Below are 10,848 nucleotides of genomic sequence, written 5' to 3'. Positions count from 1 at the left end.
GATGAATGGATTATGAATGTATGTATATATGTATGGATGGATGGATGGATGTATGGATGGATTATGTATGTATGTATGTATGTATGTATGGATGGATGGATTATGNATGTATGTATGTATGTATGGATGGATGGATTATGTATGTATGTATGTATGGATGGATGGATGGATTATGTATGTATGGATGGATGAATGGATGGATTATGTATGTATGTATGTATGTATGTATGTATTATGTATGTATGTATTATGTATGTATGTATGGGTCTTAGTTACTGTTCTATCGCTGTGAAGAGATCCCACAATCAAAGAAACTCATAAACTAAGACACTTAATTGGAGACTTGCTTACAGTTGCAGAGGGTGAGTCCATTATCATCATGGTGGGAAGCACAGAGCTGGAGTGGTAGCTGAGAGCTCACATCTGATCCTGAGGCTTAGCACAAGGGAGACTGGGCACGTCCTTGACTTTCAAAACCTCAAAGCCAACCTCCCAATGACACACCTCATCCAAAAAGGCCACAGCTTTTTAAAAAAAAATGATTTATTTTTATTTTATGTGCATTGGTGTTTTGCCTGTGCATGTCTGTCTGAGGGTGTCAAATCCCCTGGAACTTGATTTACAGACTTGTGGTTCTGGGAATTGAACTCAGGTCCTCTGGAAGAGCAGCCACTGCTCTTTACCCATGAGCCATCTCTCCAGCCCTCAGGGCTGCACTTTTTTTTTTTTTTTTTTTTTTTTTTAATACTGTAGACACAGCAGAAGAGGGCATCAGATCCCATTACAGATGGTTGTGAACCACCATGTTGTTGCTGGGAATTGAACTCAGGACCTTCATAAGAGCAGTCAGTGCTCTTAACCACTGAGCCATCTCTCCAGCCCAGTCCACCAACTGGGAACCAAACATTCAAATATATGAGCCTATAGAATCCATTCTCATTTAAACCACTGTATCATAAGTGTATGTATATATGTATGAATTATGTATATATTCATCTATCTGCCTTCCTATCTGTCCATGTGTGTCTATGCATGTATGCATATATGAACATATCCATACATGTATCTGTGTGTATGTATATATCCATATATGTATCTGTTCATGTATGTATGTATCCATGCATCTACCCATGTATGTATGTTCATATGTACTTATGTATGTATGTATGTATGATGTGTATGCATCCACCTATCTCTGTATTTGGGGGGTTCTGGGGATAAACGGAGGGTTTTCCATCTGCTAGGCAAGTGCTGTACCACTACACCGCATTCAACTTTGCCTTTTTATTTTTAAGCATAGAAAGCCCAGGTCTGTGACCTCAGTACTCAGAAGCCTGGGTCAGGACAACTGCCACCGTTCCAAGACGGTCTGGGCTATTCAGTGACTCCCTGCATGGAAGAGAGCAAACAATCCTGGAGCTGTCAGTTGGCAGAGCCCTTGCTCAGTGTGGTGAGGCTCTGGGTTCCAGTCCCAGCACACAGAGGTGGTGCGTGCCTGTCATCCCAACGCCCAGGAAGTGAGGGCAGGAGGACCAGAAGTCTAAGATCATCCTTAGTGGGATCAACTTGGGATACACTGAGGCCTGTCTCCAAAACAATCAGGGCTGATGAGACGGCTCGGGTGAGACGTTTCTGCCAATACGGAAGACCTAAGCTCAATAGTAGAAGCACATGGTAGCACACAGAGCTGACTCCCAATGTTGTTCTGTGCTGTCCACATGTGTCCTGCTGCATTTGTGCGTGCACACACACAAAAATGAAATTTTAAAAATCATAAACATTTCATATTCCCAAATCCGTGTAATTCATAAACGGAAAACACCGTAGCACGTGTCTGTCACTGCACAGCCTGATCCCACTCGCACACCCAGTTGCTAGTTGTCGTTAGGATTCTTATTTTGAACTGAGCTGGGGAAGAGACACTGGCTGGAGCGAGAGTCTCTCTTCCATCTGTGGCCTGCCGGCTGCACAGCAGGCTGGCTTCACAGACGCCCTGACTAGACCGTGAAGCAAGGTAAGTCACTTGTCCGTGACCACGTTAGCAAACCCACCCAAAACAAAACTCTGCTGTCTGCCCCACCCCCTACACACTGTTTTAGGCAGCGGCTGTACCCAAGAAGGCCCCTGTTCCCTTGGAGGCCTGTAGCTTATCTGTCCCTGGCCTGCTAGCTGGCCCCGCCCCCTGGAAGGAGCTGCCACTTAGAAGCTCCTGGTCAGCTGTGTCCGGCAGCTGCTGCTGACCCAGCTGTGGACTAGGGGAAAGGGGAAAGAGGAAAGGGAAGGAGAGGTGGGGGGACGAAACAGGGGGGCTGGAGCCCTGAGCTTCCTGAAGCTGGGGCTGCATCATGGACCAACTCAGGGTGCCCCTCTGGCCTCGGGTAGGCCCCCTCTGTCTCCTACTTGCTGGGGCAGCCTGGGCACCTTCACCCAGCCTCCCGGACCCCAAGTTTGAGAGCAAAGGTAAGAACTGTACATGGGCAATGCTGTGGCCTGAATTCCCAGCCTGAGACCCAGGGGCTAAATGTCCCCTCAACCTCCAGATGGGGTACTAGGGGCCAAACTGGTGTCTGAACTCGATGAGGCATCTCGGAGTCTCCGCGCCCTGGGGTGAAGCTCAGGGCAGAAGGTTTAATATTGTTTTGGCTGTTTGTTTGTTTGAAACAGGGTCTCACTAGACATTCCAGGATGTCCTGGAACTGCTAGGATGAAAGGCATGTGTCACTATGCCTATACTGTTTTTGGTTTTGAGGCGGCGGCTGTGTAGCCAAAGCTGCCCTCAGACTCATTATGTAATTGAGGTTGAGCTTGAATTCCTGATCCTCCTGCCTCCACCTCCAGTTGCTGGGATGACCTGCAAGAGTCAACCCATTCGGCTCTGTTCCGTGTTTTGAGGGAGTCTGGGATATGGTAGAAATGGCAAGGGTAAGGTAGTGTTAGGACCGCTCTCCTGGGGGAGGGGGGTCAAGCTCCCAGAGACTGTGAAACAGACCCGCTGCAGACTGTAAACACAGTTTGGCGGGCGGATGGTGCTAGATCCTTTGGACGGCTTGCTAGGAGGAGGAAGGGGGCGGGGGACACGGTTGGCGCTATCGTGGGTCACCCGGGTGCCTGCGGGAACCGATAGGAGGCCGAGTTCTCTGCGCTCACACACACCCGCTAGGGCGGGGCGAACAGCGCTCAACTTGCAGGGTGAGTGGGCGTGCGCACGGAGGAGTAGAACAAGGCAGGCGGGGTCGCTACTCTTGGGAGTTCTGGAGGCGCCACTTTTGCAAGACCCCTCGAAGGCCCTTTGGAGAAGAGGGCGGGGCACTAAAATTATCGGATCTGCACAGGCGACAAGAGGGAGGGTAAGGGGACCGTGAAAGGCAGATCTGGGCTTCCCTGGTCCCCCTCCCCCCGCCATGGCTTTCCTCTTTTCTAGCGGCCCTGCTGGCATCCCGGGGCTCCGAAGAACTTCTGTGCTTCACCCAACGCTTGGAAGACTTGGTTTGTTTCTGGGAGGAAGAGGCGAGCTCCGGGATGGACTTCAACTACAGCTTCTCTTACCAGCTCGAGTGAGTCCCCAGGACTGGGTGGCCTTAGGAGGGGTGGGTGCAGCAGAACTTCCTGGATGTCGAGGCCTGGTTCCCTCGGCCTGGAGACTAAGGTTAAGGGTGGGAAACTCCGGGAGCGGAGGAGGGGATGGGGGTGGTGCGGATGGTGTGGAGGTCGCCCCCCGGTGGCCGGAGCTGGAATAATTCTCCATCAATGGACTCAGGTATTACGTTGGAATTAGGGTACTACCTGATCGTGGTAGTCAAAATGCTCTGGTCCCCACGATGTGGGCCAAAGAAATCCGAAACTCTCCAATCACCTCCTGCCATCCCTACTTGTTCAACCTTTTCTTCTTGGTTCCCCCGATCACACAGGGGTGAGTCACGAAAGTCATGTCGCCTGCACCAGGCTCCCACCGTTCGCGGCTCCGTGCGTTTCTGGTGTTCACTGCCAACAGCGGACACGTCGAGTTTTGTGCCGCTGGAGCTGCAGGTGACCGAGGCTTCCGGTTCTCCTCGCTATCACCGCATCATCCATATCAATGAAGTAGGTAGGTGAGAGGGGATGGGAGCGATATCGGTCGGGGTGGGGACCGAACTGGGTCCCCGCCTACAGGATCCGTTTCGCTTTCTGCAGTGCTCCTGGACGCCCCCGCGGGGCTGCTGGCGCGCCGGGCAGAAGAGGGCAGCCACGTGGTGCTGCGCTGGCTGCCACCTCCTGGGGCACCTATGACCACCCACATCCGATATGAGGTGGACGTGTCGGCAGGCAACCGGGCAGGGGGGACACAAAGGGTGAGAGCCAAGAGAACAGCCTCACCCAACCTTCCTGATCCTGCCCCAAATCGCACTCCCTCAAGTGCCTCTCCCAGTGCCCAAACATCCCATCGCTATTTTAAAACTGCTCTCTTGCCTGACATTTAGACATTTAAAAAATGACATTTATTTGTGTGGGGGAGGTGCACGCTTGCCACTGTGCACTTGTAGAGGTCAAAGGACAACTTTCGTGAGCTTTCTATTCCCATCACTTGGGTCCACTGAACCATATAGTCGGCCCATAGCATTGGAGCTCTGTCCCCCGACCCCCATGAGCATGAGTTCTGATGGATGCTCATGCCTCTAGGGCAACCCATTAGAGAGCCTCGGCCCCTCTCACAACCTGGTGCAAATTCTCAGATATCGAGGCCATCTCTGTCAGGTGTCTGCCTCTGCCTTTGTATGGCCCACGGCCAGTTCCTGACTTTAGGGTCCTCTCTCTGGTTGGCTTTGAGCCAAGAACGGGACTTATCAGTTGATACCATTACTTGAACACCCCCAAGTACCCTCCCCATGATTAGGGTGCTGACTAGATGCCTCCGTGCAAGCCCCCAAATCCCCTTCTCACTGGGTGTGTTGGTTAGCTGTCTCCTGGCTCCACCCGCCCCCAGGTGGAGGTCCTGGAAGGCCGCACTGAGTGTGTACTGAGCAACCTGCGTGGCGGGACACGCTACACCTTCGCTGTTCGAGCGCGCATGGCCGAGCCGAGCTTCAGCGGATTCTGGAGCGCCTGGTCTGAGCCCGCGTCACTACTGACCGCTAGCGGTGAGGCCCAAGTTCCTCGGGGTGAAGGAGGAGCTGAGCCAAACACCCGGCAAACCTTCCTGACCTTCTTGCCTCCCAGACCTTGACCCTCTCATCTTGACGCTGTCTCTCATTCTGGTCCTCATCTCGCTTTTGCTGACGGTACTGGCCCTGCTGTCCCACCGCCGGTGAGCCCCTTACTTGAGCACTAACTTAGATCGTCCCCTGGGATCTCCCTCTCTAGAGAAAGCAAAGTTCAGATCGGGGTGAGCACTTGCCCAGGGTAACGAACAGAACAGCGTGTCAGTGCTGGAACACACGCACTCCTGAACGTCACTCTTGGGCAGCAGCTGGAGTTCCCTTGACCTTAGCTCTGGCTCCTTCCTGAATTCCTTTGTGGGTTCCATTTCCCAATGTCGTCAACCTTTGTCAAATCAACCAGAAAGTTTAATGGAAAAGATTTAAGCCAGTGGCTTTAATGATCTGACCAGCTGAGATATGTATAATTCCCAGTGCACTCGAAGCTTTGCCCTTCCGGCTTTTCTGTAAGTACACATCCTGTTTGCCTTTCATGCCTGTGTTTTACTTTGTTGAAAAACATGCAATTTTGGTGGCTCTGGGGATCCCATCCCTAGCTTACGGACAGGAACGGTGAAGAGTGTGAGGCAGGATACACCAAACGCCTATGCACCCTTCAAAATTGTGTTATCCTTTGGTAGGGCCTTGCTAATGCCTCCTCCGTAGGCTGTTGCCCTTTCCCGCGGGAATGCTGAAAGCCACTGTGGTGGTGGGTTTGAGAGGGCACAGGTGACTGTTGAGTGTCACAGGTCCATGGACTTGATTCTAACAATTTCAACAGGACCCTGCAGCAGAAGATCTGGCCTGGCATCCCGAGCCCAGAGAGTGAGTTTGAGGGTCTCTTCACCACCCACAAGGGTAACTTCCAGGTAGGTGACCTGCTTGTGTTCTCTGTCCCGGGGGCTGCTGCCGCACACTGAAGGTGCCCCTGAACACAGGTGCTCTCTTTCCAGCTGTGGCTGCTGCAGCATGATGGTTGTCTGTGGTGGAGCCCTGGAAGCTCCTTCCCTGAGGATCCACCTGCCCACCTAGAGGTCCTCTCAGAGCCACGCTGGGCAGTGACTCAGGCTGGGGATCCAGGGGCAGAGGACGAGGGGCCCTTACTGGAGCCAGTGGGCAGTGAGCATGCCCCGGACACCTACCTGGTATTGGATGAGTGGTTGCTGCCCCGGACCCCATGCAGTGAGAACCTCTCAGGGCCTGGGGTTGGTGTGGACCCTGTGACTATGGATGAAGCCTCAGACACATCTTCCTGCCCGTCTGACTTGGCCTCAAAGCCCAGGCCAGAGGGCACCTCACCTTCCAGCTTTGAGTACACCATCCTAGACCCCAGCTCTCAGCTCCTGTGCCCTCGGGCACTGCCTCCCGAGCTCCCTCCCACACCACCTCACCTGAAATACCTGTACCTTGTGGTGTCTGATTCTGGCATCTCAACAGATTACAGTTCGGGGGGCTCCCAGGGAGTCCACGGGGACTCATCTGATGGCCCCTATTCCCACCCCTATGAGAACAGCCTTGTCCCAGACTCAGAGCCTCTGCGTCCCAGCTACGTGGCCTGCTCCTAGGACTCCAGCCTACAACGTCTTGAACGGGATTGGTGAAGCCATACTTAAACGTCACAGCTGATCTCGGCCCTCTGAGCAGGAAGAGACAGCCTTGCAATGTTAAGATGGAGAGTTATCTGTCTGTATATAGAAATATATATATATCGTTTTTTTTCTACGGTTACTGTCTTGTTTGTGTGTGTATGACTGAGTGTGGGTGCAGGCATGCCTCAGTTCATGTATGGAAGTTGATTCTCTGCTCTCACCTCAATGCAGAGCGCCTTGTTCCTGCGTTATTTCCTGATCCAGGCTGTCTGTATGCTGTCTCTCTCCTGTCGGCCTCCCATGTTGCCTTTGGGTTGCTGCAAAGACTGCAGACTGCACCACAATCCTCAGTTCTCTCGCTGGCCCCTATTTTAGTTGTTTGAGACACGGTAGCTGAAGGTGACCTTGCTGAAGGTGACCTTGACCTCCCGACGCTCCTGTCTCTCCCTCCCCAGTGCCGGGGCTCCAGGCATGCTCCACCACGCCCAGCTCAGGGGTGCCAGGCACTGTACTTGAGCTTCGTGCACGTTAGGCAGGAGTTCTGCCTTCTAAGCTCCAATCTGTCCTCTGCCATGGCCTGGGACCCCATCTTTGCCTGGACCTAGGACATGGAAATAAACAGCTAGCACTGAATTTTTGGATCTGGTGACATGAAGACAGACTATAATGGTCAGTGTACATGTCACTAGTTGTCAATACACACTGCTCCAAAACCTAATGCCATATCCACTGTTGATCTCCTACGGGCCCTGAACAAATATCCACTGGCCCAGACAGAATACCCAAGTACACAGACCACCAAAGTCCAATTTGGTGAACCGATAAAGTTTTACTAGGGTTATATTCAGGAATATGGGTGAGGGATTTTTCATGGGAGTGAAAATGACTCAGAGAACCAAAGCTATCACAGTGAGAGAATTCCTAACCACTGAGCTCTCTCTCCAGCTCCCTACAGTGAGAGAATTCCTAACCACTGAGCTCTCTCTCCAGCTCCCTACAGTGAGAGAATTCCTAACCACTGAGCTCTCTCTCCAGCTCCCTAGGTTTTGTTTGTCTTTGAGACAGGGTCTATGTAGCCCTGGTTGGCCTAGAACTTGCCATGTAGACCAGGCTGGCCTTAAACACATACAGATCCACCTGCCTCTGTGCTAGGACTAAAGGCCTGTGCCATCACACCTGGCCCATTTTGGGTTTTGGAGACAGGATCCAGTGTGAGCCAGCACTGCTTCCAACACCTCACGTAGCCAAGGATAGCCTTCTACTTGCGAGCTCCTACCTCTCCCTCCCAAAGCTGGCCTTACCATTTTGCATACCATCATACTCAGCTTCAGTCTGATGACTTTAAAAATGAATGTCCTAAGCAAGCTAAACGTGTGCATACCCTATATGGAGTGGATCCACTCCCAACTGTACACCCTAAACACATGTGCAAGGCCGTGTGTATGACCCCTAACTATGTAAGCCAACACACAGAGGTAACTGGGATACAGGCACCCGTGGAATGTGCAAGAGGAGCCAAGAACAGCAGCATACTCCATAGGCCCCGCCCTCAAGAGATGAGGCTGGAGGATAGGGAGTTCAAGGGCAGCCTCAGTTAAGGATCTAGTTTGAGGCTAGCCTGACTTACAAGAGAGCCTGTCTGGATACAGAATGCAGCAGATAAAAAAAAAAAAAAAAAACTGAACTAGGAAATATGGCTGAATCTCACTGACAACGGTGAGTGGGCAAAGAAAGGCTCTGCTGGTCTTACTTATCTTAAAGGTTTCACTCTTAATTTGCTATTAATGTGGAGGGTCTATGTGTGCTTCTACCCACACGTGGAGGTCAGAAGTCAACTTGCAGGAGTCAGTTCTATATCTTTCTACCACGTGGGTCCTGGGAATCATTCAAACTACCGTGCGTGTTGCCAAGGGATCTTGCCAACCCCTGAGGACACTAATGCTAGTTTATAAACAGAAAATCTACAATTTTCAGGTCTTTGAATCTGCACCTGTCTCTGAAGTAAGAATCCCACCCAAGGGAGACCCAGGACCAAGACGGTTGTCACATCTCAAAGTTAAGGACTGGCTTCCAGCACTTGAACCTTTTTTATCTGGGCTGAGCTTAGAAGCCTGGGCAGGCCATGGGGTGATCTTCATCTCTCCACAGGGTAAGAAAGTCACTGACCACTCTGTCCTAGGGCTCAGCTTGCCAGACTCGAGGCTGGCTCGAAGGCAGCAGTGCTGTCCCAAGCCTAGGGCATCTGGCTGCAGCCGGCACTGTGCAGGAAAATACCGCTTAAGTGTTGCCAGATGTGGGGCATCAGCCTCTGCTTCTTTTTGGGTTTCAAGGGCCACCACAAGCCCGCAGCTGCCATTGGCTCCAAGACGGTGGCTAAAATAGGCAGCGGTATCCAGAAGTAATGCAGCCACGTAGGCGGCTTTCTGGGCACCGGGATCCTCTGCGAGATATTCTTCCAGGCCGTCCAGGAGTAGAAGGGATGGGGTTGGTGCTGGGGCTTCATGGGCAGAGGCTAGCAGCTGTAGAAGCTCTTGAATTGAGGATGGGTACTGGAATCGAACCTTCTAGAAGACAGGAAAAGGCTAGATTTAATATAGGAGGTCAAAACTCCCTATTATGGCTACCTCACTTCTTCTATACTCTCCGGTCGAGGTTCTCATGGTCCATATGTAAAGTTCCAGGATGAAGCACCAGCTCAAATACTTCACCCTTGTCACCTGCCCTTCTCCAGCAGTTGTCACTGCCCAAGATTATTTAAGGAAAAAAATATTTTTTTCTTTAATACAGGGTCTCGTGTAACCCGGGATGATCGCAAACTCGTTTTGTAGCCAAGGATGGCCTGACACTTCTGACCTCCTGAGAACTGAATCCCAGGCATCTATTACCAAGTCTGGTTAAAGGGATAGAAAGAACCCAGGGCTTCGCGCATGTTAGGTAAATTCTCTGTTCAGTGAGTCCCAGCCCGTCTGTTTTGTTGTTTTGGGTGGTTTGTTTTGGTTTGTCACCCATGCTCGCCAACGCCGCCCGACCACAGGACGGTCTTTCACGTCATCTTCCCTAAACCCGCACTGTCCCGTCCCACGTGCCTACTCCGCCTCTTCCACCCACCGCTTCCACAGACGCTTTATGACGACTTAGTGGTGAATCTACGATCCACGCTGCCATTTGCCTATCGGACCGTCACTCAGGCGCGACCTAGCCCGCCACTGGGTAACGCACTGCCAGGTCCAGCCCTCCGTTTACCTGGAGCCGCCAATGCTCTCGCGCCGCGGGCGTACTGAGCGGCAGGCTCTGAAGGGGCCTTCGCGTCACGAAGAGGACGGACCCGCGGCCTTCCCCTGCCGCCTCCAGGGCGGCTGCAAACAGCAGCGACGTCTGCGCAGAGCGCGGAGCGCCGAGCAACAGCAATGGCGGCCCGGCGCCGCCCTCCTCTCCCGGCCCTGCCGCGCAGCCGGCATTCAGCACCCGCCTCAGCGCCTCCGCCATTTGCCGAGTGCCTCTGGCCAATCAGAAGCGAGATCTCCTCTTGGGCCCGCCCACACGGAGGCCTCATTGGCTATAGTTCACAGACTAGGTCCGTGGCTGGCGCTGTGGGCAAATGGTGAAAACGCGGAGCGTGGAGGAGATGGGTACCTGATGGACTCTGCTGCAAGAAGCCGTGTGATCGATTAAAAGGAAAGGAAGGTCGAGCGTCCAAACGCGCTCCCCAGAGACGCCCAGGCTCTAGGTCGGAGCTGGAGAGAATGGCTCAATCGTCACGAGCACTGGCTGCTCCTCCAAAAGACCCGGGTTCAGTTCCCACCATCTACTGGGTGACTCACAGCCATGCACATAGTGTGAGGGAGTCCGACGTCCTCTTCTGGTCTCCGCGGGCACGTGGTACCCATATATTCATGGATCCACGCGCGTATGTACACGCGTGTAAAAATAAATCTAAACATTAAAAAAGTAGAAGCCGATGCCGGGCGTGGTGGCACACGCCTTTAATCCCAGCACTCGGGAGGCAGAGGCAGATGGATTTCTGAGTTCGAGGTCAGCCTGGTCTACAGAGTGAGTTCCAGGACAGCCAGGGCTATACAGAGAAACCC

At 52.6% G+C, this 10,848-nt stretch overlaps 2 protein-coding genes across 3 annotated transcripts; one reads left to right on the top strand and one right to left on the bottom strand.

Annotated features, from left to right (window-relative positions):
- Nucleotides 1–1,955: 1,955 nt before the first annotated feature.
- Epor (erythropoietin receptor) lies at nucleotides 1,956–6,894 on the top strand. 2 transcript variants are annotated; one of them, XM_029542716.1, is made up of 8 exons: nucleotides 1,956–2,014; nucleotides 3,422–3,554; nucleotides 3,909–4,084; nucleotides 4,171–4,328; nucleotides 4,961–5,114; nucleotides 5,194–5,281; nucleotides 5,953–6,040; nucleotides 6,125–6,893. In XM_029542716.1, exons 2-8 carry the CDS (start codon nucleotides 3,520–3,522, stop codon nucleotides 6,734–6,736), a joined length of 1,311 nt encoding a protein of 436 aa, XP_029398576.1. In that variant the 5' UTR covers nucleotides 1,956–2,014; nucleotides 3,422–3,519; the 3' UTR covers nucleotides 6,737–6,893. The 2 variants fall into 2 exon arrangements, with proteins under 2 accessions (XP_029398576.1, XP_021063393.1); XM_021207734.1 differs by lacking the exon at nucleotides 1,956–2,014 and adding an exon at nucleotides 2,202–2,460 and having other exon boundaries at nucleotides 6,125–6,894.
- A 1,008-nt stretch (nucleotides 6,895–7,902) lies between these two features.
- Nucleotides 7,903–10,247, bottom strand: Swsap1 (SWIM-type zinc finger 7 associated protein 1). Its single transcript, XM_021207938.2, has 2 exons — nucleotides 10,004–10,247; nucleotides 7,903–9,324 (listed from the first exon to the last, which is right to left on the bottom strand). Exons 1-2 carry the CDS (start codon nucleotides 10,244–10,246, stop codon nucleotides 8,731–8,733), a joined length of 837 nt encoding a protein of 278 aa, XP_021063597.1. The 5' UTR covers nucleotide 10,247; the 3' UTR covers nucleotides 7,903–8,730.
- Between the last annotated feature and the right edge of the window lie 601 nt (nucleotides 10,248–10,848).

This window comes from Mus pahari, chromosome 10 (genome assembly GCF_900095145.1).
Source record: "Mus pahari chromosome 10, PAHARI_EIJ_v1.1, whole genome shotgun sequence".
NCBI lineage: Eukaryota > Metazoa > Chordata > Mammalia > Rodentia > Muridae > Mus > Mus pahari.
The sequence above is the reverse complement of the archived record's forward strand: the minus strand, read 5'-3'. Positions and strand labels throughout refer to the sequence as shown.

Excerpts from the sequence above, each read along its gene's own strand:
- Epor (XM_021207734.1), top strand. The coding sequence starts at position 2,346 with ATGGACCAACTCAGGGTGCCCCTCTGGCCTCGGGTAGGCCCCCTCTGT. Across the intron at positions 4,329-4,960 it reads GGGCAGGGGGGACACAAAGG|GTGGAGGTCCTGGAAGGCCG; the intron begins GTGAGAGCCAAG and ends ACCCGCCCCCAG. Across the intron at positions 5,115-5,193 it reads GTCACTACTGACCGCTAGCG|ACCTTGACCCTCTCATCTTG; the intron begins GTGAGGCCCAAG and ends CTTGCCTCCCAG.
- Swsap1 (XM_021207938.2), bottom strand. The coding sequence starts at position 10,246 with ATGGCGGAGGCGCTGAGGCGGGTGCTGAATGCCGGCTGCGCGGCAGGG. Across the intron at positions 9,325-10,003 it reads GAGAGCATTGGCGGCTCCAG|AAGGTTCGATTCCAGTACCC; the intron begins GTAAACGGAGGG and ends CCTGTCTTCTAG.